This window comes from Solanum verrucosum, unplaced genomic scaffold (genome assembly GCF_900185275.1).
Source record: "Solanum verrucosum unplaced genomic scaffold, falcon-dt-bn FXZP01000182.1, whole genome shotgun sequence".
Taxonomy (NCBI): domain Eukaryota; kingdom Viridiplantae; phylum Streptophyta; class Magnoliopsida; order Solanales; family Solanaceae; genus Solanum; species Solanum verrucosum.
The window spans coordinates 5,673,163-5,701,098 of record NW_026020378.1 but is presented as its reverse complement, the minus strand read 5'-3'; the positions used below and the strand labels follow the sequence as shown (position 1 = coordinate 5,701,098).

Below are 27,936 nucleotides of genomic sequence, written 5' to 3'. Positions count from 1 at the left end.
CTTTTTCAGTAAAACTATTGTTATTTTTTCCAGTCGTGTACATTAATGCACAAACATAAAGTTTTAGCTGAAAACTTTCTGTGATGATTCATATATTGTCAGGTTTAGTTTGATGCAAGAGACATAATCCTATAATGATGAAAAAAATAAAATTTTCAGTTGACCGTGTTTATAGACATCATAAAACACATGAATTTTGAAAAAAGACAAAGATTCAAATAGATTTAATTCTGCATATATATAGTGAAAATTCATTTCTCATCAATGGAAACCCTCAAGATCTCTTAAAATCTTTTAGAGTGCTAAGATGGAGTTTTGTCCCCATATTTGTTTGTTTCGCTGATAGAGACTCAACATAAAGCTAAAAAAAAGTGAGAATTTGGATTGGGTAAAGAGGTTGCAGGTTGATAGAATGGTAGGTGCACCATGTACAATTTCTCATATTTTATATGCAAATGTCATTTTGTTGATATGTTCATGGAGGAATTCTCCTAACTTTTGGGATAGTAACTGGTTCAAGGTTGAATCTGGCTAAGAGGGTGTTTGGATTGCTTTTACAAGGTGACCTCTAAGCTAAAAGCTAAAAGTCATAAGTTGGTTATACCCAACTTTTAGATTTAATTTTTTTTTTTTGCCTTTTCTGGCAATCAAACACTACAAAAAATGACCTTAAATTCTAAAGCACTTAAAATGAGCAAATTAAATAGGAGTATTATGTACAACACCATTGTATAGAGGATTTACCTCAGAGATTTTATGTAGGAATTAGATGAAAGGTTAAAGAGTTACCTATATCTGGGACTTTCTTGAGGTGCAAAGAAGAATGACAAAAGTATCTGACTGAGATATTAAATAGATGTCTCAGTAAGATGACTTCTTGAAAAAATAAAAAATGTCTTTCGATGGCAGACTCACTTCAGTTAATAGTGTGTTGGATAAAATTTCAACCTACTTATTGTTTTTGTTAAAGTTGCATGGTTATATGAGGAAAATTTGAATACCATAAAAACTGACCTCATGTGGAAAGGCGTAATACAAGAGAACTAAAGGTTATTAAATGACAAAAAAAAGTTATGATTCACAAGAAGGTTGGAGGTTTGAGAATAAGAAATCTAAGATTGCATAATAAGAGTTTATTATTTAAATGACTATAAAAGTTTAATGATGGTAATGAAAAATCTGATGAAATGTGAAATATGTGAAAGATACTTGGAGCCCTCTTTTTGTTCATAATGCATCAAGAGCTAGTATATGGAGTAATATCACTGAAATATGAGTTTCAAAAGTAGTTGGTAGAACAATTCATATATTTAAGTAGGAAGAAAACATAACTTTTTTTTTAAAATTACCTTTGCCTACAACTAATTTTACTTTTTTGTATACTGCTCATTAGATTGATCTTTTAAGTTTCAAACTCATGACCAAGTGAAAGAGCTCTAATGCCATGTTAGACCTGGACATGAATGAGATAAATATGTCAAAAACATATTAGACTTCATCTCATCATTTTCTTCTTCTTTTTTAAATCTATGTTGTTTTGACTTTTCAAAAAACATTCAAAAAAATTCACATGAAGTTGTAGCTAACATGTGAAATTCTCGGCCATTTATTTCTACCAACTGTGGAATCAAATTGAGAAGACCTACAGACAAATTTCTTGATATTTTTTTATGGAATAAAAACAAACCGCACAAGGTTGGGTTCTTTCTAAATGATCTGGCGAGTTCTGCTGTCTCTTGAATAGATGCAGCACTTTCGCTCTGCGTCTCCCATATGTTGAAGAAGCCGAATAGCTAAAAGGTGAAATATATTCTAAGGCTTATTAGTCTAAAGTTCGCCAATGCAATAGATAATTTTATTTACTTTATCACCGTTCTTCATATTTAAATAGTCTTTAATTCATTTTTGCCTTGGCAAAGAGGGCAAACTGCAAAGCACATCCAATAGTTGTTCTAAGATGGTCATTCAAACTACGACAGCTAGCATTGCAAGATGCAACATCACAACACTTAAAAGTTGAACGACTTATTCAATTACTCCATGTTCTCTTCAAATCAACAAGTAAATTCAATTATTTCCGGTGTGTACATTAATGCACATACAAATTTACCTTTCTTGGAAGAAGCAGAAATTGACTAAGGCAGGAAACTTTGTGAAGACAATACAGTCCGAAAGATCTGTATCAATCATAGCTCAACCATTTTTACACGTTCTGCTTACGTCATTCATCTAATGCAATTTTAGTTTTTACATCGCTATGTTGCAACTTTTTAAGTTCTTTACTGCTATTCTTCGTTACCACAAATAAAATGTTGGCACGGGCCATTCCCATCTAGTCTAGATATAATAACAGAGAAAAAAGTACAGTATATCAACATCATAAAAATATTTTTTTTTAAAATTATTATATAATAGAATTAAATAATAAATTAATATTTTATTTTCTGTAATTATTTTAATAATAGTTAACAATTTAAAAAATAAAAATAAAAAATAGAAACTTAAAGCAGTTCTTCAAATTATCATTTTTAAAACTTAATTTATATTAATAACAGCACAACACTTACGTGAAATGAAAAACCAAAAAACAAACTGCGACTTTGATTATAAACTAACAAAATTACCTTAATTTATTTACAACATAAAATCAAATCGCTCTAAAAGAGTAATATCTCATAATAGATAGTCACATATTTCTTCCGTCCAACAATAGTAATTCAATAATATTTGTCTAATTTAGAAAATCAAGAGATAATTTACCTTTTGTGTCTATTTGCCTTGCTATTAAATATTATTTATCATCTAACACATTTTTCAAAACATTAAATTTAATAAAGCCAAAGGATAATATAGCAATATTACCCCTATTATTTATTGTTTCTTAAGGGTTATGTCAAGTCAATAGTGGACAATTATTATTGGACATAAGGACTAATATCATAGATTAAATTTCGAGTCAATATCTCAAAAGGTCACTCAACTTTAAGAATTTATCAAGTAAAGTCATTAAACTTTGTTTAATATCAACAAAATCACTCAACTTAGACATTTATATCAATAAAATCACTCAATTCAATTTATCATTAAAAAAAATTAACATAGATAAATAAATTAATTGTATGTCATGTAAATAAGAACTCCATAAATAAATAAAATTAAACAAAATCATCAAGATTTTTTTATGAATAAACTTAAAAATTATATTAGGATATAATTAATATGTATTATGATGAGGTTTTTCCAAAAAAAGAGAGAGAGAGAAAAAAAAATTGTCATGACAAATAATTGTGGGATACATGATTTTTTATTGTATAACAAATTGATATAGACGTTTTTTTTTAGACGTTGGCTTAATAACTGCAACTCTGCAAATATTAATCTGTTGCGGTCATTAAATTATAAAAAATTGACGTCTTATAAATTTTTTTGTTGCAATCATTAAGCCTATGATAATATCAGTAATATTTATTGGTAGGGTAACGTTCATCCAGATACCATTTAAATTTTAAGTGCATAATAATATTATAATATTTATTTCACTAATTAAATTTATTCTTAAATATTTACATATTTATTTTGCTAGTCAATTTTTGTTAATAATAAAATTAGTTGAGTGATTTGATGGATACAAATGCCTAAATTGAATGATTTTATTTATATATAAAACATAGTTCAATGATTTAACTAAATAAATTATTAAAGTTGAATGATTTTATTGATATAAAATAAAGTTCAGTGACTTTACTAAATAAATTCTTAAAGTTGGGTGATCTTTTGAGATATTAACTCTTAAATTTCATATACGAACCATTACTAATTTACTATATTATTACAAATAATTTTTTTTTCACTTTTATTTAAAAAAATAGCATTGAAGATAAAGTTATGCATGATTATACTTTTATAAATAATATTTGAAAAATAAAAAATAAGATATAAAAATTTAGAGTAAAATTTTCAAAATTAAAATATAATGAAACTGCAAGCAAAAATAGATTTTTTCTTGACCAAACAGTGATGATGATTTTTTGGGCTAGTTTCAATTATATTATTCGTTCAAAATGATCCGCATTTACAATAGGTAGAATTTTTTAAAAAAGGAGTAGAAGGAGGAGGAGAAGTAGAAGCAGAAGAAATGAACGAACCAAAAAAACGAGAAGAAGACGTTGAAAGAAGAAGCCAAGCATAAGGATTATGAAGAAGAAAATTGACTATTTTGAACACAACGAGATTTAGACAGAAACTATAGTTATTTTGGGTAGTAATACTTATAGCTATTCTAATCTAATACCCAAAAGCTATAATCATATTTGTAAGTTGCTCTATTTTAAAACCTAAAAGTGTGTAATGACCACTTATTATTTTAAATATCTTTTTTTTTTATAAGAAATTCAACCTAATAAATATTTTGTTTTATTTTTTTTTCAAAAATAAAGTAAAGAATTATCGTGGTTTTCAAAATTGCGTGTTCAGATCACCGAAAAACCCAAAAAAAGAGTGAAGCACGAGGAAACCCTCAGGAAGGGTAAAAAAGGAAAAAAAAAAAAAAAAACTGTCGTCGTGTCAAACGGGTCCAAATTTAAAGTAGGTTTTTTTCGTTTTCCAAAGGGCAAAATCCACTTGACGCTTGCATTACCCACTCGAACTGGACTCTGGACTATGTAGTATCAGAGCATTTGCATTCTCCTCACATTTCAGAATCTTCATCTCCAAATCCTAATCTCCAATATGGGAAATCGGATTGCGCGAATCCAAAACGAAACGCCATGGTTGATCTCTATGAAGGAGCTTCGCATGCTGGGGGCCTCAACCTCGCTGTATAGCTACACAGTTCGAGTGGATCCTTACGACAGTACAGAGATTCCTGCTTCCCTATTCCTCAATCGGAATCATCAGTATGGAATGCCCTCTGAGATCGTCATATTTACAGACGGAGCTGAGGTCCGGAGAAGCTTAATCTCCCAGGATTTCGTTAGATACGTGAAGATAACACTCTCTGTTGAAGGTCCGGATCTTGTTGTTAAAGGAGTCCGTCCTCAACTCCTTGATCTCTGCTGGTTTTGGTGAGTATCTCTTCATGCTCCAGTAATTGAGTTATTTGCTTAGGCTCATTATTAATAATAAATATCTTCTGAAAATCTAGCTGTGTTTGGGTTAGCTCTTTGTTACGCTGTCATCAGGTAATATTTTGTGATATTATTGAATTCAACGTTTGGTGTATTTTCCTTATTAAAAAGTAAATTAATTTACAGCAGAATAGTAAAATTGCTAGTGATTATGCAGTAATATAAAATTAGTTTTACAATGAATGGGAATTGTATATCATGCATAGTGTGTTTTGAAATAAGAGAGGAAAGGGTAAGATAGGGGAATGAAAGATTAATTTGGTTAAATTAATCACTCAATTTATGTTTAGAAGGATCAATCATTATTGTTCAATACCTTCAGCTAATTTGATAGTCTTTATGAAGAATGAATTTAACAATTTTACCAATTGAGTTTTGAGTTTTGTAGCTAAAGAATGACAATTGAAAGCTGAGGAACATATGGGATCCAAAAGCTACTTTCTGGTATGATAGTAATTAACATGGACTATTGGTTTCCTTTTGGTTTCTGCTGATTAAACTTGAAAAATTGTTGTGTTCTATAAAGTAACCATAAAACCGATTGTGTATGGGAGAAAGCTTGAAGCTTTTCAATATTATTGTGGGACTTTTGATAAAGATGGATTAACTTTGGGTTAGAGTGGATGGTATATTTTGAGGCACCAGGATGTGTTTTATAGGTTGCGGTTGTCTAATTTGCACTAAAGAATGAGCAAGCTATGGTATGGGTTCCTGGATCGCTCGCTAAAGGAACCGAATAACTAGCGTAGAATTGGATTTGAATTATATGGGAAGCAGATGTTGGTTAGCTGATATTTGCCTGTTGTTTTTGTTAACTATTATGCTTCTTTGATTGACTGATTTTTCTGAAAAAGATATCTGATATCGGCTTTAACAAAATTACATATCGGTACAACTTTTGCCAAATAAGATGAAATAACACTAGGATGAAATACATGTGAAGAGAAAATCATTCCTGCCTGAGCACCTTGTAACTAGAACCTCAACTTTAATGTGTGTGGGGTGGAGGGGAGGGGGACTTAAAATAGCCAGTGCTGATGGTTTTTGAAGATTATTTGATGTCTAGATTGCTTAAGAGTTTCTAGTAGAAAATTAGTATTGATATGTAGTGACTTAGATTTATTTAGTTAGGTTTTATTGCTGTGGTTATGACTAGAATTGTACCTTTTGAAAGTTAAAGGCTATGTACTTTGTATAAAGTGAAATTATTCGTATTATGTTATGGTATGTATTGCACAAGATATATTGATAGTAGGTGTGAATTTTATTGGTGTTGAACCGATGAAACTGATGCTATAATCAAGTTTCTCTTCATCTTTAATTCCTGATTTTTTTTATGAAAACACATCATAAAGGTGAAATTGTCATTTATTCCACCAATGATTTATTCACCGTAAGATTGAAGTCAGATGCATTCTCACAAGCTTCATCAACTCAAATGATCAACTATTAGTTTTTCTTACCAAGTCCCTTAGGCTTGGAGGACCTTAAATTCGCTTGGTGCCTCTGACTTTTATGCTTTAGGTTGAGGTGCAGTGTTGAAAATCATGCTGAAGATTATTCTTTGTTGTCTGGATTGGATTGCTTTAAATTGGCACATGCTTAATTTGATCTGTATTGATTGAGTTATTAGGTTTAAATTGATTGCTGTGATTATACCTTGATAATGATATGTAATTAAGCCTACAAACAAAGCTATTGTCTGTGTAATTAGCATAAATCTCAATAAGCTTGAGGGAAAAATCAAGTACCTCAGTTGAATTCTCTCTAGTTCTTTAATTCTCTCAAAATCTCTAATGATAATGGGTAAGTAGAACTTATGAGGTTGCCACACAAAAGACTCAATCTTGAATTTTCGTTTCTGTGGAACTGTGGAAGATGCAGGAATTAACTCACCAAGAGTTAAAGAGATATGGAGACCCAAAGTGATGTGGGAGAAAAATGATATAAATGATTAGGAGGTGCAATAAATGTTTACTTCGTTTGCTTAGAGCAAGCGATTCTTGTGTTTTAGATGGGATCCTTTTTTGTATTTTAGAGCAAGCATTTCTTTAAAAAATAAAAAGAGAAGAAGAAGAAAAGATGGGACCCTTTTTTCATTTATTTATTTTTCCTTACTGAATGAAAGGTGTAAATTTTTTCCTGTTGGTAAGGGATTTTAGTACTCCATAGTTTTTTATACTATCAGTCTACATATAAATGCTTCTTCCTGTCTCTGATATTGTCTTCCTCTTTGTAAATAAGACAACCTTTTGTCTCCCTGGCGCATGGGCCGGGGCAATGCAACTATTAATGTTTTATCAAGAAGATTGCAAAGAAAAAAGGATTTAAATATTCCTTATAAAAGAATTGACTTAAAACTACATAGTTCCCTTCCTTTATTTTTTCTCGTATTTGATTAGTCTTTTGCTCCATTTGTAACTTGTACAAAACGATTAGGGTGGTTTATATATGGATGATATTTGCATCACACAAGATTCAGGCTTGTTGAACTAGAGCTGGGGGAAGTGGGAATCGGAAGCTTAGGAATGAGGAATCTAGCAAGGTGGACATCGACTAGAGACCCGATCAGCTGGACTGAAATTTCAAAACGATATTGGTCGGGTGTGCGATAAATCTAGAAAGGACAGTTCTGTATATTCCATCCTTGGGCATATGCGTGATGTTGTACTTGCTTCTTGATCGAAATAACAAGCGTCACACAGACCTCATTGAAAAGAAAAGAACTCTTATTAAGTTCACAAAATTTCAGAACAAAGTTACCTACTTGTTGCTCTTAGGAAAGATCACTCTCCATCATGTGGACATTTGATAGGAATTAGGGTCTGAGCTTATTAAAGTAATGGCCTCCTTTTCTTCATCTTCATGTTATTGAACCTTCATATGTATGTTATTGCACTTTCTGGATTAACTTTTATTAGCTGGATTATGCTTAGCATGATTGGCTGCATGAATTGGTAAATTTGATAATATACCTATTTCAAGGATTTAATTTAACTTGCTCTTACTGGTCACTTTTTCATTCTAAGAGTCTGGCATGAGTTGATTGACTTCTGATGATTGACATGATGACATGGCTTAGGGGATGTGGTTTTCTAGGCCGAGAATACAGCGGAAGGCAAGGTGTGACAATCATGAGATGCAGAATCTCCAGGCTCTTGGTACTTATTTTCTTATAGTTTATTTGATTTTGTTTTTCCCTCTTTTACTACTTATGGGAGTGATGTATTTTCGATCCCTAGAGAACAACCATGTCCAACAGCAGAGTAGTATCACTTCAGTTCAAACGGTGTCTAGATCTTCTTGCTTTCTATAAATTAGTTCTTGGAAACTTGGGTACTGATTGCCATAACATGCTTCTTAGTTCATTTTGTTCTTGTTAATATTGTGATAAAAACTTTTTGTCCCTTTCGGTTGACTGTAGAGTGGCAATGTGATTTGTCATTGCGCAAACTGGGCCATCCATTTTCTCTCGATTATCACCAACGTTTTTTCTCACCTTGTTAGTCTAGTTCAAGTAGTCATTACAGTTTGGTCATTAAGGATACATATTATGTTTGAATAAGGATAATTTCCTCCATCCTGTATTCGGTATTGGGTTTTACCTGTCAAAGGCTTTAGGATAATAGTTTCATAGAAACGTAGTGATACTGTCGCTTCTGGCCTTTTTGTGTCATGCCAAATAAAAGTTTGTTGTCTCTTTTCTTCTCTGTAAGCTTTATTCATGCATTAAAAGATATGACATCTTAATATAAACATTTTCCTAGACTCGAACACCCTGTAAATCAGCAACAACCATATGTAGCCACTGAATTCAGATGTTACATAAAGAAGTATGTCAATCTAGATAATATAAGGTTATTTAGAAGGGAACTAACTACAAAAATATATATTTTGATTAACCCATCACATGAAGAACCGTCCCTTTGTCTACATTCCCTTACCCGTTCAATGGATAGAGTTATATTTGATATGGTTATGTCCAAAAGTAGCTGAGGTTGGTAGATGTTGTCGACCATTAATTTCAAATAAATCCCCTTCCATCATGTTCATGTCATCAACATTTTTTGGTTTATTGTGAACGTAATCATTTGTTTGAAAACTGGGGAAAGTAAAAGGAAGGGAAGAGAAGAGGGGAGATCAAGGGGAAAACACTTGTTTTTGCCTTTTGGGGATAGCAAAACAAGAGTATTTTCTTTGTTCGTTTGGTTTGATTGAAAAATAAAAGAAATCCGAAAGTGTACATCTTTTGCTTTTGTTTGAATTTAATGCATGGACTCTATGAGAAAGTGCTATGGTTGCATCAAAATAACGACAATAGTGAGTTGGTCTTGAAATGATTCTAGCATTTTGTTACATCCAACTACACTGTAAATAGTGTGTGTTAGAATAGGAATATGTATATACAATTCTACTTAGAATAGGAATAATAAATAGTATCCTACTTGGTGAAGAATTGTATTGTCTATAAATAGGGTTTTTATATAATAATGTAGACACAACAATTCAATAATATTTTTCTCCTATATTTCTCACATGGTATTAGAGCCTCTACGAACTTGATATAGAATCAAAGAGCTTCCGCTACACGCGGGTGGCTATTATCCATATATGCCGCCCGTCTGGCTAATGATTATATGCATGAACCCCATATTCAACGGAAGAAAACTCAGTCAGACAAGTCACCGTGCGTCAATTTTCGGTGACTTTCTAGGGCTGTTTTGTGTCAACCCCATATCCGTCGGTATATTTGTGTAGCACCGTGCCATCTTTTCGGTGACTACTTTTTCATATTTAATTTATGTAGCACCATGCCATCGTTTTGGTGACTACTTTCTCATATCTAATTTGTGTAGCACCGTGCCATCTTTTCGGTGACTACTTTTTCATATCTGATTTGCGTAGCACCGTGTCATCGTTCCGATGACTACTTTTTAATATTTAATTTGTGTAGCACCGTGCCATCCTTTCGGTGACTGCCTTTTCATATTTAATTTGTGTAGCACCGTGCCATCCTTCCGGTGACTACTTTTTTTTTTCATTTTTGATTTGCGTAGCACTGTGCATCTCTCTGGACTACTTTTCATAGTTAATTTGCGTCGTACCGTGGATTTTTTCTGAACTGCTTTCTTATTTGAGAGGCATACCATTGTGTGTCTTTTCGGTGACTCCTCAAATCTGATTTGTGTAGGGTTGTGCCATCATTCCAACCCTACCCATATAATTTCTCTTTTTCAGTAGGACCGTGCCATAATTCCTACCCTACCCATATTATTTCTCTTTTTCATTAGGATTATGCCGTCAATTTGACCTTTCCTATATAATTTCTAATTTCCAGTTAGGTCGTGCCGTCATTCCAACCCTACCCATATAATTTTATTTCTTAGATTGTGACTACTTTCAACCATCAAATCTAATACTCCGTCGTATGAGCATGTTCCGACCAGTTTTTCAGTGACTTTCTTGTTTAATATCGACTCGTCTATTGATTCCAACATGAACCATATACTTCATACTAGATTTTGAGCACTTTCCGGTGACCGCTGCATTGTGAAGAAGTCTATATGTAGCAATCACCTAATTTTGTTACTTAGGGGGAGTTTAGTAGCCTTGTATGTCGATTACGTAAGTCACTCTATGGTCTGAAACAGTCTTTGCAAGCTTGGTTTGTGAAGTTCAACACTGCTATTTTATCACTCTGTGTTTTATGGACATTATGCATCAAATTCAATATTTCATGAAAAGACCAAGCATATTGAGATTGACTTATATTATGCATCAAATCCAGTATTTCATGAGAAGACTAAGCACATTGAGATTGACGGTCAATTTTGTGAAGTCGAGTGATAAACTTGTAGATATCTCACCAAGCCCCTCATCGGTCCTCGTATTAATTACATTTGTAACTAGCTATAGGTACATATGATTTGTATGCACTAGCTTGAGGGGGAGTGTTATAATAGGAATAAGTATATACAATCCTACTTAGAATAGGAATAGGAATAGTAAATAGCATCCTACTTGGTAAAGAGTTGTATTGTAGTGTCTATAAATAGGATCTTTATATAATAATGTAGACACAACAATTCAATAATATTTTTCTCCTATATTTCTCACATGTGTACCTCCAAAAAATCTTTGCATTCTTACTGTGACCAAATCCACACAATTTTGATACTAAATGTTGTTGGTCATCTAGTTGGGACAAATGAAACATTTTCAAAATATGGCAAGACTTTTTCCACTCATTTTTTTGGACAATGATCCAAATAGAAATAGAGCTTGATAGTTTCACTACTTTCCTCGCAGATGATGCTACAATTAGCACTACTGGCCTCATACTGTCGTCTAAATTGCATTTGCGATTTGCATTGCTCAATTGCCACTTTTTATTTTTTCTAATAGTGGTTTCCGGGCACCTTGCTCTATCGCCACTTTACTGCTGCTTCTACCTTTTCGGGGTTCTCTTTCCAGGTTGCATTTTCTTGCTTTTATTCTAATGATCAATAGAGGCTTCCTTGGGAGTAGGATCTTGTGCGATTGAAAAATCTTATCTCTTGTTAAGTGACTCTTTTGCATGTTCAATTTTCGTTGCTTCAACTCCTCTCTCATTTAGAAGTCTAAAATCTCTTTTTTTGCATCAGACCTGAACCCAAAGAGACTGAAAGTTATTGCTTCTGTTGAAAGCTTTTATGATAGGATCCGTATTTTAAGCAGAAGTTGAACTATTTTCTCTCATCTTTCCTCTCATACATATCTATATGTGCATCCAATGATAGTGATTTGTAGAAGTAGTGCAACAAATTTCAACTTGAGTGTTGTTCAATGCTGTTTTTGATGTCTGTAACTTTTGTTTTTCTTGTGCTCAGCTGTAAAGACCAGCATTTGATTTGGATGAGTTGAAGCTCATTGAAGCTGACTTGGAAGAAAACATACTGGGGGCTATTTCCATTGTGGATTATGTGTCCAAGTCTTTCAAATTATCTAGTATCTACTCTCCTCTCATTTCTTTTGCTGCTTGTGTTGACTTAAACATGTCTAGTACTTATTTCACATCTCAATTAATAGCTCTCTTCTGTGAGAGTAAAAACAAATCTTCCTTCTTTAAATTTGAAGATTCTCCTGATATTATGTGCATTGTCTGACATGCTTGGGTATGTTGAATCTACCTTTTATCTCCCTTGTTTTTTTGTGATAAGTACGGATTTTATTAAAAGAGTACCTAGATGGTACAGAAAAAGGTACAGCACTTAACAGCAAACTCTATAATTCAATACTGCATATTATCTCCTAGTAAGAACAAAAAAGGTCAAATACTTATCCATCATATCTAAAGTAGTGCTATAACACCAAAAGTACAGTTTTTAATGCATTTATTTTTTACTCTAGAAATCTTTAACTTCTTCCCATCAAAGCATGCCATGTTTCTTTCAAGCCATAAGGTCCACATTATGCAATTGGGAATAGTTCTCCATATTGCTTTAAGCTCTTTTTAACCTCCTGTAATTTCCACACTTCCAACAAGCTACTAATTTTCTCTGGTAACACCAAAATATGCCCTGCATTATTGAGCTGGTAAAGGGGCATAGTAAAAATATTTCTTCTTTCACTAGGTGAAATAGAAACGATATGTATAATAGTGTATGATGTTAGAGATTGTAAGAAAAGCAAATGTGGAGCTGGTGGGGCAAAGTAAAAATATTTCTTCTCTCTCTAGGTGTAATAGAAACAATAAGTATAACAGTGTATGATGTTAGAGCGTAAGAAAAACAATGTCCATATTTGATCTCAAGTATATAAGTAGTCATAGCATCATAAATCAGAAATACAAGAAGAAATGAAAGAACTGATATGTCATTTGAAAGCTTCAGGTATTAGTCCCTTCATTGTTGCAATCATGAGCGTGTGAGTTGCTCTTCTGTTTTAGGCATATCATTGCCTTCCTCAGATTGACTCATGTTACGGCCCGCAATTATGTGAGCAATAGAATTCATAAGCTGGAATGTTTCTGAAGCACCATTTCAGCATGAGCTGAAACTGGGTTTTGAGTTTCTGATCTTGACTTAAAATCGGTGATTTTATATATATTTTTATCATCTGTTATTCTTAATGGTCAATTTCTGTGGTGGAAGCATAACTTAAAATGATAGATAGAGCACTGATAGACAGATATTTGAGGGGTTCTAAACCTAGGAATGGACATAAGATAGTGTACTAGTGTCCCACTTCGTTATTTGCTGATTTTAAACCCGTCCTATGTGATACTGAAGTAGATCAGATTCCATGCTTGAGGCATGTATTGATATGAATTTAGATGGTCTCCGGCTTAAAAATAAATTGAAGGAATAACATTCTAGTAGACGAGCTTGAAAATATAAAGTATATTCCGAGACCCTCAATAATGGTTAAATCACTTCATGCAACTTAGGTTTTTCATTGGGTGCGAACCTAGAAAGATTGTGTAATGTCGAATCACATTATTGAAAGAGTTGAGAAGAGGGTAAAAGTATGGCAAAACGAGATACTTACTGAAAAGCAAGAAAAGATATAGACCTCGAGTACAATATCTTGCCCTCAACCTATTTGTAACGATGACATCTTGAAACATGGGAGGAAAAGAGACTGGAGAGGATATAAAGCAAATTCTTATGGAATACGAGAGGAGGTGAAGAAATACTGTTTAAACTAGAAGGTGGAAGATCACCATGTAGATGAGTGTTGGGGTTCAGAGATCTTAAGGTTTTTAGTAAAGCCTTATTGTATAAAAGCAAATGGATTTAAAGATTTTTAGTAGGTAGACTATTTTATTGAGATTGATCATCGCTGACAATTATGAAACTCAACAAAGGAAATGGAGGACAACCAAATTTCTTGGTCATACAGGGTAGCATTATGGAGAGGCATCTTAAAGATTTGTTTTTATTAAGGTAGTGAGTGATTAGAGATAATGTTACAAGAGCATTATAAAATAGGTGACAATGTCACAAGAATCCTTCAATTACCATTTACCACCAGTGGTTGATGTTGACACAAAACAATTTCTTTCATGAGAGCCGAGTACTTCCGACAATAAAAGGAATATTTTCATTACCCTTGCTTGCTAATACCCTAGCAATCCATGGGACAAATATATTCGACCACAATATTTGTTGATTCAAAACCATTCTCATCCAGCATCCTTTTATCTTTTAACAAAAATATAAGAACAAGGATAAAATAGTGAAAGGAATATATTATTGAGCCCTGTTGATTGGTTGGGACCCTTCTAGTGATTGTGATTTTCTGCAAACAAATACACAATCTTGCCTCTAAAATCTTCGGATAACTTTGAGTTATTTTTTGTTTCAAGTAGTTCTATGGTACCACAGGATTTTAATAATATGTTGAGGTGAAAATAGTGTTTCCATTTGTTCTGCCTAAAACAGTTAATACCACACATCTTTACCCTTGGAGATATGTGCATCTACATCACTTGCTGGACACCCTTAATCAAATCTAAGAAAAGGCACCTGCTAAATGTAAACATTTGTCTAAACATAGCACAGGAAAGTATTGTATGTAGGATTGGAATTTCTCAAATTACTAGTGTATCAGATTGCTTATTTCTTCTGTATGTTCTAGTTACACATTAAAATTACTGAAATTTAAAAAACACTAGGTGGTTTCTTACCATTTGTCCCAGCCTTGATCGACAGAGTTATCCGGTACCTGTGTTGGTGGGAGGTAGTGGGGACCTTGTAGAATTGAGGTGCGTGCAAGATGGCCCCAGACAACACGGTTATAAAAAAAATCATTGAATATTGCAGCTGTTTACAAGTCTAATGGATTCAAATTTGCATTTATTTTTTAAATAATGGTTTCAATTCACAATGAGCTATTAATATGTTTTCTCCTTCTACTAGCTCATCAAAAGAATCCTTGCACACGTCTCTTTTCACTGTACTGTACCTGATGCTGCATTTTCCTCAATAGGACTCACTCATTTCTGCAAATATCTTCTAATGGTACACTAGCTGAATTTCACACGGTCTCATGTTCATTTTGCAGGAAGCGGTGCACACACTTTTCTTCTGTTGACGTGTGTTGTTCTCCTACTGATACACTAATTGGTGGTCTATGAGACTATTGGATCCTTCCATTTTCAGCTACAGTTATTCTTTTTATCTCCTGACTGGGGGAATCCATGCCTAATGGAGGTAATATTTTGTCTGCATCTGTTAATTGGTCACAAATTCTTTGGCATTACCTTCCAAATACTCTCTTCCGCTTAATTTAATGTGTGTGTCTGACTTGAAATCAAGAATATTTAGACATAAATGGATGTTGTTGAGAAGTGTCAGAGAATTTTAGCTATATGTTGGAAGTGTGAGCACTTAATAGGAACGTTAAATGGTTGTTGCTGAAATGCAGTAGTGATTATCACTCCCTAGCAGCCATTGTTATAGACTCTTATGTGCTAAAATTACTATGTATTTCTTTCCTCCTCCTCAAGACCCAAGAGAGAAAAAAAAAAAGGGGAGGAAAGGAAAAAATTGAATAATGTCCTTCAGTTTTTCTGTACTTTTTTTTTTTTTTTTTTTGATTAAGAAAGTGTATAGCTTTGTATACTTGATCCCTCATTTCTATCTATTCTGACTCTGTGTTGGAGCATATTTAATATCCATCTGTTAATCAAATTTGACTGCTTGTTGAAGCATATTTTATCTCATGTTACATATCTGCGAAAATCCCGAGATCATCAAAATACTGACAATCTTTCTGCGCGATAGCCAACAATATTTACATTCATGTCTGTGTTCTGAAATGCATCCCAAACTTTCAAGTGGTTGTACAAGCTATTAGATCTATGTAAATACAATATCAAAACTTAAGGAATCTAAAACTATTCAAACATTTGTTCATGCTGAGAACAGTGCACCCACTGACAACTCTTCAGATGATAGGCAACGTAAAAACCTTTGATCTGGCAATCGTCCCTTTCTGTAAATCTGCAGTTCATAGATAATATGAGCTTTCCTCACTATAATATTGATATTGATATTATTTTATTCTTTTTAACCCAGTTTATGAGAATGAAAGTTCTTGACTTGTGCCGAGAGCATGAAGATTTCAAGTAGCTGAATCATAACCACCAACTTAAACATTTGGTGTCGTTAAGATGACCAAGCACTTATGGCTTAATATGAAGCAGCTACTTGGCTAGATAAGATTTAAGGGCAGCACTTTTCCGTTTCACATAACACCCCGGTAACAACTTCTCCATTTCATATAAAACCCCCAGTAGCACTTTTCCATTCAACCATTCAATTTTTTATTCTAAATAGTAAGTATCAACTGTGGAACAGAGGGAGTACATTTTTGTTAACCTAATTACTAGACTCTTTATATTTGTTAGCATATATACAGAGGTTCCATTTATTGCGTGGTTTTATTATCTTTTAGCATTGGATAAGTTCAATTGGAAAAAAAACCCACACACACAAACACATATCAAGAAGCTCTAGATGTATGGTGGTGAGGATAATCCTTGTGGCTCTAATTATTTCGAGTATTTGTTAATAATTCAGGAATTAACGGGAGCTTTACCAGTTCACTTGTGTGTCCAACTATGCGTTACCATCACAAACAGAAGAGCGGCATCCATACAATACCAGAACTGTGTAGGCTAGCAAGAAGGAAACAGTTGTTCCAACTTTTGCATACTGTTGAAAGACAGTAATGCTATCCACGTCTTGTTGCTGCAGGGTTGAGTATGTTCTAGGCAAATCCTCAATTGTACTGACTGAACTTTCTGCATCTGTATCAGTATATGAGTAATCAACACGACTTTTAACATGGTGCAATTGAACATAGTTCTCTTTCTGGGCTGAAGTGTCTGTATCTGAACCCGTTGAGTGTGGTTCAACTTTGACAACGTGGTTGCAGCGCCTTTGATGGTCCATGAATTCTGCTTCGAATTTTGCTGTTCGCTCTAGGTTAGCCATCTTTTGAATGCTCAGCCCTTGGTCGATCCAGTTCATGTCTAGAGCATTCTTTATGTGAATACTTTTAAGTACGGTTGATATGAAGTTGACACCAAATGTAAGAGCAACCAAAATGGAAAGGGAGAAAGGCTTCCACCAGTTTTTACATTGAACGGGTGAGGGTTTTGAATTTGACAGGAAAATGATGAGCAGGAAAATGACATAAAACATGGACAAGTGAGTTGCTTTTGTCTCATAGTACTGGATTTGCTTCACTAGCCTATGATTGATGACGGCTAATTCTTTGCAGGTGTTTTTGTGGTTTTCTAGGGTGTGGGAGAGTTTACTCCACATGCCATTAATTTGAATACTTTTGGACATAGTTGAAAACACACACAAGAATTATTTTCTTCTTTTTGAGGAAATTCGAGCAGGTATGGTTTATGTAGAAAGTTAATTTACCGTGCTCAGGTGAATATCTCTGTTACTACCAACTTCTTTGCAAGCTGCTGCCAGAAAGATTCAATAAAGTATGGTCCTTAGAGTTGCTTCTAAGATTCATACCCTAGTTTATCTGGTTTTTGTGTGAACCGTCTCCCTGGGAACTTCTATAGTCAATTGAATATATATAATTTTGATCAATCAAATATTGCAAAATCCCGGTATTTGTTACCGATCAGAATTGGACCATAACGGAATTTCGCTCTATAATATGGGGAGGAAAATCAGAAAATTAGAAATTGATAGAAAAGCCAAGGATATGGGCTCGTGTAAGTAGGAAACAAAAAATATCTATTGTAGTTCTATTATCAGAAATTCTAGAGAATGTTTTCTAAGAAATGTGGAGGGGTAAGAGTGTTGAAGTACTTGATCTTATATAAAGGTGAGATGAGTGCTTTTAACTTAAAAAATAACTACAACTAATACATACAAATATTATTCTTTTAGTCGTATTCAGTATATCAAATTGTGAGATAATATATATATATATATATATTAGAAAGAGAAGAATGGATTTATATATAAAAAAATTGCTGATGTAACATCTTGTGCGTGTTCTGTGTTTTTTTAATCTTATATTCTGGCTGAGAACAGGAAGCAGCAAGCCGGACGCTACCTGGAGAATTAATATTTGACTATGATACCTTTCAGCTTAAGAAGTGTAACTACTGTACATTGGTGAACTTTCAGTATCTGAGCAATGTTCTGTGATTAGCATTTGGTTTTAGTTTTGAGTATATTGTAGCAGTTGGGGAAACTGAACATCGTGCATCTTTTTCTACATGTGTTGTTGATTTATTCAATACTTTAGATATATCTTGGTTTGTTGTAGATACGGGGCGCGACTAAATTATTACCTGGAACTGGAAGCAAGAGATAGGAGAAAGAGTTGAGATATACTTGTAAACGAAAATGACTTTGTGCCATTAGATTTATTACAGTAGAAAAAGAGATGAGATCTGACTATTTTGGTTCAAAGCATTTGTACTTCCTTTGTTTATCTTTACTTGATTTGACACATCCCTTTAAGACACAATGAATATAAGGGTAATTTTACAGTATCACTCTTATTATTTACTCAAGTCATTTAAATGTTGTGGGATGAATAATATTTGGTAAAAATAGACACAGTGATATTTTATCTCTTTGGTTTTCCATATTAGAAAAGTAATGTTGGATAGATATTTTTAATATATTGGATAAGTAAAGATGGATAGAGGTTGTACTAACCTATCTCGTGCGATGCTTCACATCCTGGAAGCAATTTTTGTTATACTACATTCGTAAATTTAACTTTGAAGGCTTTGTTTGGGTGTTAACATCATAATATTACACAGATTAGTAGTAAGGGAAATAGCAAATAACTCAAGTTGGTTAAAGGGATTCTAATAGCTTAATCTGTATTTGTTTGTTACTTTGGAGTTATTTTATATGCCTCTTGAAAAAATTGGACCGTTAATAATAATCAACCCTTTTCCTAAGTCAACTTTAGAATTGCTGCTTATTTAACCATAAAATCAACAATCAATCTAGAGTAATCAATATCTAGATTACTTTCATTATACAACGCTGCGTTTACTAATGATATATGGGGAATATCGTTACGCATTTAAAAAAAAAGAGGAATTTAATTAGGGAAAATGCATAAGTACCCCAGCCTATACCTAAAATCCCTGAGACACACCTAACATTTACTAAGGTCTTATTATTCCCTCAAACTTATTTTTTAATTAATTTTTCACCCCTTTTTGGCCTACGTGGCACTATCCTTGAAAAAATTGTCAACACGCGCTGGGCTCACAAGATAGTGCCACGTAGGCCGAAAGGGGTAGAAAATTATATATAAAATAAGTTCGGAGGGGATAATAGGACCTTAATAAAAATTAAGTGTGTCTCAGGGATTTTGGACATAGGCTGAGGGGTACTTATGCATTTTCCTATTTAATTACGTTATCCTCCGTTTCTTGCTGCAAGACGCAATTTAATTATTCAACATTAGGCACTACTCATGACTATAGAGATTAAACTATAAATCAGTTCGAGGACATAAAAAGAATCTTAAGGCGGCAAATTTAATTGTTTTTTCATCCAGCCCCAGCATTCCACATGGCCATACCGGGGCTTTAAAATATATATTTATGAAGGCAACAGAGACAATTTTTGTAAAGAAAATTTCAACTCACATATAAAAGTGGATATTTTACCTCCTATGTTAAGAGTTAATTACATTCAAATTACAAAAATCTCATAAGATTTAAATTTTTTGGATACATCATTCAATGTTTCGATACATCGCACCTGATTTTGAATATATCAATCAACGTCACGGTACATCTTGTCCCAGTTTCGAATACATCACCCAATGTTCGATACATCGCATCCCAACATTAACTTTGTTGATATAAGACACATCTGTCCCGATACATCGTTCAACGTCTCAATACATTGCATCCCGATACATCACTTAACGTCTCAATACATTGCATTCCGATATATTGCGTTTTGATGTATCGCGTAAGAATGATGTATCCGAGAATAGGAGAGAGTAATAATTTTTGTAATTTTTTCAAACGATAGAGAATTTTAGAGAAAGAATATGATAAAATAAGTTGTGCATTTAGGTAATTTTTCCTAAAATGATTCCAATCCAAATGTGTATTGGGCTAAAAAAGCCCCTTATGTTTTCTGCTTTCCTTTTAAAATTTGTTTTATTATTTGGGCAAACTACATAAATCCTTCTAGTTTAGGTCCTAATTACTAAGATTCTAAATAGTTTCAAATATTACTTCCTCTATCATAGTTCGTGCTTAGGATACATGAATCTCAATCTGAGATACATATATCTGTCGAATTTTAAAATTGAGATACATATTTTATTTATTTAAATTAATTAGTTGTAACAAACTTCCTTAATTAGAGAAGTAATTGATGATTATCATAATAAATGGACAATTAATTAAATCCCTTAATATAAGACATAAATCAAGGAGTGAATCTATGTTTAATTAATTTCATTTTATTATTTTTTGATATAATATTATTTCATCTATCTTTTATATGTATAATTTGATGTATCAAGTATCAATTTCATACGTTATATCCAAAAACATTGTATCTCAGATTAATACAAAAATAATTAGATACATTTTAACATAACAAATATATATATGATAATATTAAGATAAATATGACGAGACTCGAATACATGACAAAATAAATTGTGTCAAATACATGCGTAAATTTTCAATAATACGCAAATCTCCAATTTATTCATTAGATACATACACACTTAATAAATTTAATAAGATACACTGATAAAAAATTAGATACATATAATTGTATCTTAATAATGCATCAGATACATCAATAATGTGTCAAATACATGTGTAAATTTCCGCTTATTGGAAATTTTCAATTACGTTCGTCGCTGGTCAGGGCATCTCACATCGGCGATTTTTGCTTCGCCTTTTGATTCATCGGTGTTGCTCACTGCGCCTAGATCTAACGGGAGAAGTAACACGAAATTTCTTGGTTGATCCATAGTATACAAGGTATGCAATCGGTACCATCATCAATGCTGAATTTGATAAATCTATTGGCCTTGAAATCTCTGCTTATATAGATGGAGCTACATAACCACACATACTTTACTACCATATATACATATTTTATCTCTAGTTTAAAAATATTACACACAATACCACTTTTTAATAATTATGCCATATATTTTAAAAAGTTATATTAAATACACAATTTCTTAAATAGGAATAAGGGTCTGAAATATATCTGAACTTTGACCGAAATAACGATACCAAACTTTGGAAAGGACCTTTTACCCCCTGTACTATTTAATAGTGTATTCTAAAGGCATATATGTGCCCAAGTGGACATAAAAAATAATGCATAATTATAAATAGTAATATGTCCACGTGGGCACATATATACCTTTAAAATATACTATTAAATAGTTTAGAGAGTAAAATATACGGTATTAAATAGTTTGGGGTAATAGGTCCTCATTAAAGTTTGGTATCATAACAACAATTTCTGCCAAAGTTGGATATTTTTCAGACCCTTATCCCTCTTAAATATGATATTGAATAATTATCTTAAAATATAATCTCCTTAATTAATGGGACACTAAAAATTCAAATTTTATTTTCTCTCACCTCACATCAGCCGTTTCCCTCCCGGCCCCCAATCCCATTAACCGTATGTATCTCTCCACACCCCCATGTAATTCACTTTCGCCACTTCTTTCTCAAACATCTCTTGCATGTTCTAAATCAACAACCAAATTTTGAATATTAGCAATATATCAAGAGGTAAGATTTTTTTTTAGGTTTTCGATTATTTTCTAATGTATGTCGAATTTATACAATTTCACGTATCTGGGTTAGAGTTTCCCTTTTTCTAAAGTTCGATAGTGGTTATTACATTGTTTGAAGTGTTGTTGTATCCATAGAGCAATGTCTCAAAATTACGAAAATAGTATGAGTTCTTTATCCATAGAGTATTGTTTGAAGTTGTTCAATCAATTTGTTTCTAATATTAATTTAATGTATCCAGTATTAATTTGATGTTTCAAGTATCAATTTTATAAGTTATATTAAAAACATGTATCTAAATATGTAATAGACAAAAAGAAGAAGCATATACATCTAATTATGTGTATCCAAATTTCATATGTTATATAAAAAAAACATGAATCTCGAATACATAATAAGCATATACATCTAATTATGAGTATCTAAATATGGAATGTAACTAAAACACGTGAATTCAGGAACAAATTTCAACAGTAGAGTATCTGTTGTATCATTAATCCAAGAAAAATAGAAAATTATAAAAATTCTTCCTTTTTTTAGCATTTGAATTTTTTTCTCATAGATGTAGAGTATGACTATAGAGTATCTATCGTAGCGTATGTTGCTAGTTGTGCTTAGATTCAATGGACCTCTGTCAGATCCACCAAAAATTTTGCTTTTGTTTCCCTTCGATTAATGAAGATTTGAAGAAGGTCCTCAAGTGTTGGAGATGAAATTTGAGTCAATTGGAGAATGAAGCTGATAGGGAGAAACCATCACTATAATTTGGCAGGAAAAACTTACAAACAAACAACTAAAAACCTCGAAAATTGAAGCTTGAAAATGAAGGAATTGATGAAAAAGACGAAGGTTTCAATATCAAATTTAATAACGTTTATGATTTTAATTTTTTAGCAAATTAGTTAATAGTGATACAAAATGATTCTCTATCTTTTATGTTTGTTAATGTCCTAGAATTTGCTCCGCTACTTAAGACATTCAGTTATAATAGTTTAATTCAAAAATTTATCACGTATCTCGGCCTTATACACCCAACCGTATGATGTATCTCGACACATGTATCCATCAGCCTAAAGTGATATAGCACGTAATATAAAAAACTATCGAGATTTCTAGTTATTAGGCTCTAAACTACTGGGATTTATGTAGTTTACCCGCAAAAGATACCCATTGTATCTGCGCGCAAAAGGTATCTCCCCTTTCCAAGAAAAAATGATGGATCCTTGGGGAATTAGTTTGAGAGGGAGAAAATCAAGGGCCAAGTATTTAATGTGTGTGTTGACAAGCTGTAAAAACATCCATTTTAATGAAGTGTTTCTTCTCAGTACATTTCGACTGATCAAGGGAAGAGGAAGACTTAGGGTTTGAGTTTTATACCAATATTCTCTGAGAAAGATATTTTTTTTTTGAATTAAAACACTAATTTTGAAGTTTGAATGTAAGGATAATTAATCAATCCTAATTTTAAGGGGTATGGATATTGATTGTATCTTCAATAATATATGGTACAAAATATTAAAAATGATAATATATGTAATTGTTTGAAAGTAGAGGTAAAATTAATATATATGGTAGTGATGTATGTCTAATAAAATAGTTTATCCTTTTGCGGATATTGGGCCGGGCCCAGGCCCGTAGATGCATTTTTTATGATTATTTAATATAATAAACAATAATTTACAAAAATTCCTCTAGTCTAGTACCACCTAATTATCTCCCTCCCCTTTACTTTTCATAATTACGAAACTTACATAATCTAGACTTAGATACATGTATCTAGCACGTCTAGAAACATGTATCTCGGATACATCAGGTCAATATTAGGTATAATTCATTGTAGAATATAGATATACCGTATCTAAGTGAATTTGCATGTACATGACTCTCTTACTCGTCACTCTCCTTATATATGATATCCCGAATACCTGTATTTAATGTAATTTGCATGTATCTGAAATACATATACTATGTCGCTCACCTCCCTTCTAATTTTGGGCCATAGCAAGACACTTATAATCTAGTGCTCAAAGCTTTTCATATTTTACTATTTACTTTATAACATTTACTTACTACTTCATTCTTGGATCCGAAGCTAAAAACAATAAAACAACACCGAATCTAATGGAAACACTCATCATCAGATCCCTAACGCTTCACATGACTTTATCTTTATCTCATGTTTACTTACTTTTTCAAATATATTTAACTTCTAATAACTCATGAACTAAACGAGTTAAATCAAGATGCATATTTTTGACCTCAAACAAATTTGATTGTACTATTTTCTCAATAAACAGTTTGGCGTACACTGTGGGGCCAGGACAGTTACATAGTCAAAGGCTTTTAAAAATTAAATCGACATGGTATATTATTGGTTTTTTAAACCTTATTTTTGTACATATTGGAGTACCACTTTGAGACATGCACATATATATGCTCCCAAATGACTTGGTAAATTCAGAATTCACTACAAATCGTCATACATTTTGAAATATCACAAAGTTTAATACAATTAGAAGTTGATTGACTAAGGCTGCATTTATCATCATTTTTGCACAAAATACTCCAACATCCATGCAATATAATGCCCGCAAAAGCTCCAAGTAGAACTAAGCAAATAGCCAAACAAATGCCACGCTTAATCTTTGTATAAGGATCTTCCCATTGTTGATTCAATTCTACTTGACATTCATAATTCATTTGATGACCTACAAATTGATGTGGAGAACGCGGTCCCGGTAATTGAGGAGTTTGGAAAAAGATGGATCCAGAATTTAAAGTTGATGGTGGCAAGTATGAGTTTTGTACTCTTTGCTCATTTGGTCGATTTCGAGGGGATAACTCAAACATAAGGTCATTATATTCTTTTCAAGCGATATCATAATTGGTTAAAGTGACTATATATTTTTTGCCTATGGAATATATTGCATAAAGATTGATAATGGCAGCAAATAGTGTGAGGGTGAAAAGGAACCATCGATTGGAACAATTGAGGGATGAAGATTGTGATATTGAAGCTAAGATGACACCTTGGAACACAAAATAATAATTTGCAAGTTGAAAAACAGTATTTTGAAGATGTTGAAGTCTTTCTTTGCACTTGTCAACACGCCTTTCCATTGCTTCTTGCATAGATTGCCTTCTTGCATTATTATGATCAATTATATTAGTAGCTCCTCTTGCATTTCCTCCCCTTGAAATATGATCCATTGTATTCAAATGAAGTGTTATTCCATATGGTATGTATATATATATATACATATAGTAGGGAGACTAGCACTTTTGGTCCCTCAATATTTAATAAATTTTAATTTTAATTCTTGTGATATATGACTGAACATATTTAACCTTCAATTAATTAAAATGTGTGCTTTTGGTCCTTTTAGGTTAAAGATATGTCATATTTGGACGTCTTCTAGAGGTAGGGGTGAGGTCTCGTCCACTCAATCCTCCTATACCTCAGTACTTATGATTACACTAAATATGTTATTGTTGTTGTACCCTGTTAAAATATGGAGTAACAAACATATGTTTAACATAACCTATTGGTAACTGAATGGTGGAGTTGGTTAATAATTCTGAAAATTTATGAATATTTATAAGTAATTAAAGGGATCAAGATTGTACATTTCAAATAATTGAAAGTTGGATATATTCTTAATCAGATAAGGACTAAAATTGAAATTTATCAAATTTTAGGGATTTAATTCCTCTCCTCTTTTAATTATTATGAAATACTTCACCTTCATCTTGATTAATTATTAATTAATCATCATTAAAATAAGTTGGAGCAATTAGGTCCTCATTCTTGAGCAATATTGAAAAGAAACTTGCCCATCACTTAGAATTGTTTGTACAATAGTGGTAGTTGAAATATATTCTCAACTAATATAATTATATCCCCCGATTACTTGGTAGTTAGTATTACTAATTCTTTGTTGTGAAGATTCAACATCAAAGGAATGTCAAAACAAGTTCCTCACCAATAATATATATATATATATATATATTATATATATATCTAAGAGAAGACAGAGTCTCCAAGAGTTCAACTAGCTTCTGAGAAAAAACCTGTATTAATTTAGTCGAAACCTAGCGTGTTACTAGAATAATTAAATTCCTACATTATTTTTGGGTTTCTAAAAGGCAAAAAAATAGATATATACTCTATCCTTTTTAAAATACTTGGTGCTTTAGTTTGTTTATTTTGTTTCAATATGAGTAATGTTTAGGGTTTCAAAAAGAAATTATTCTTGTTTACATGATCAAGAACCATTAATTAACTTTTCTTTGATTACGAGGTAGTTAACAAACACACTTCTTACTTTTTAGAGAATGAATTGTTTTTTATGTGGTGTGTCCAAGCTAAAACAACACTTATTTTGTAATCGAGAGAGTAGTTTACTTCAACTTAATTAAAAGGGGTGAATGAATTAAGGGTGACAAAAAAACTTCAAAATTTAAAAACCTGACACAAAGTCTTTAAGTATTGAGTTTTGAAGGTGACAAGTTTATGATTAGTGTTTATTCCTAAATAGCATATGCAATTTAGAATTTGATGTATAGAGTGATATTTTTTCTACTCCATACTAATTATTGTATCTTGTTTTTCACATCTCACATCATATAATAGGTGGACAATTTTTGAAAATAAATGTAGTAATAGGATTAGTAGCTTTATGATTTGAAAATGAATGAATGCAGTAATAGGATTAGTTTTTTACTATATGACATATTGCTTACCAGCATTGTGAGCTTTCTTGAATATTTAACTTTCAAGTTATAATTTTGATCCTTGTGATATATGACTCAACTCACTCTAAACAATATGTATAGGGAAATTAATAACGATGAAGATGTTCTTAAAATCTACACAATGTTCTAAATGATTATTCATCCTAACGCAAAACAAAGAAGTGATTGTAATTGATAAATAAATAAATTTATTTGAACTAAATATAAAATTATTTGAATTTAGACCTTCAATATGTAGAAACAGATGAAATCATCAATCATCTCAGAAATTACACTACTATACAACCTTCAAGGGAAAATTACAATTTTTAGTAATAATTTTAGATTTACATTTTATAGTATACTCCAATCCATAAAAATAAGGAGAATTTTCGCATATTGCTACTCAAAAATAGCTTAATTATGCTTCATAACTATAGTTTGCTAATTATGATTCATAACTATATATATGTTAGAGGGAGGAGAGAGGTGAGCGAGATTGGGGGAGGGAGGAGAGAGACGAACGGGAGAGGGCAAAGAGTGGAGAGAGACGAATTGTATATGTATATATGTCGAATTGTATATATGTAATTGGTATACATATGTATTTGTATATCTGGCGAGCACAAAATTGGGAGAGGGAGGAGAGAGGTGAGCGAGAGAGGGCAACTGAGAGTGGAGACAGGTGAATTGTATATGTATATCTGTCAGATAAATTATATATATGTGACTGGTATACATCTGTATTTGTATATTTGGAGAGCGAGATTGAGAGAGAGAGGAGAGAGGTGAGAGAGATTGGGAGAGAGAGGAGAGAAGCGAGCGAGAAAGGGCAGAGAGTGGAGAGAGACTAATTGTATTTGTATATCTATCATATAATAGTATATTTATTTGTATAATTTGTATTTGATAATTTGTTTGTATATATATAAAAGAGGAGAAAAGCGATGAAAATACCGCAAAAATTAAGCTGTGAGCCGTAATGAATTCAAACTATAGCTATGTTAGCTAATTACCTAATATATGTTTGCTTATCCGCGTAATTTTCCCTAAAAATAATTTCGAATGGACCCTAAACTAAATCCTCCTTATTTTCTATTTAGAAATATATTGTAACACCCCGTATCCGAAAATAGAGATTTCAGATTTCTGGTGTTACAGGTGGCACTCACGGACACCATCCATGGACCGTAGATGGACTCACGGTCCGTCCTGCAGGTCCGTGGTTCGTGACAGAAAACTTCCCCAGAACTCAGTCAGAAAATTTGGCCAAGTGTTGACCCA

The 27,936-nt window shown here is 32.5% G+C and overlaps 2 protein-coding genes and 1 long non-coding RNA gene across 3 annotated transcripts in view; 1 reads left to right on the top strand and 2 right to left on the bottom strand.

Annotated features, from left to right (window-relative positions):
- Positions 1–27,936, bottom strand: part of LOC125838794 (psbP domain-containing protein 5, chloroplastic) — a 222,491-nt gene that overhangs the window by 179,727 nt on the left and 14,828 nt on the right. The window lies entirely within an intron of this gene.
- Positions 5,422–12,293, top strand: LOC125838809 (uncharacterized). The gene is made up of 3 exons (XR_007443611.1): positions 5,422–5,570; positions 8,209–8,287; positions 11,996–12,293. It is a non-coding gene; the product is annotated as an uncharacterized LOC125838809 (long non-coding RNA).
- LOC125838796 (uncharacterized) lies at positions 16,659–17,566 on the bottom strand. The gene has a single exon (XM_049517833.1). The coding sequence runs from the start codon at positions 17,468–17,470 to the stop codon at positions 16,733–16,735; it is 738 nt and encodes a 245-aa protein (XP_049373790.1). The 5' UTR covers positions 17,471–17,566; the 3' UTR covers positions 16,659–16,732.

What these genes read in the sequence shown, in the direction of transcription:
- LOC125838796 (XM_049517833.1), bottom strand. Translation starts at nt 17,470, where the DNA reads ATGTCCAAAAGTATTCAAATTAATGGCATGTGGAGTAAACTCTCCCAC.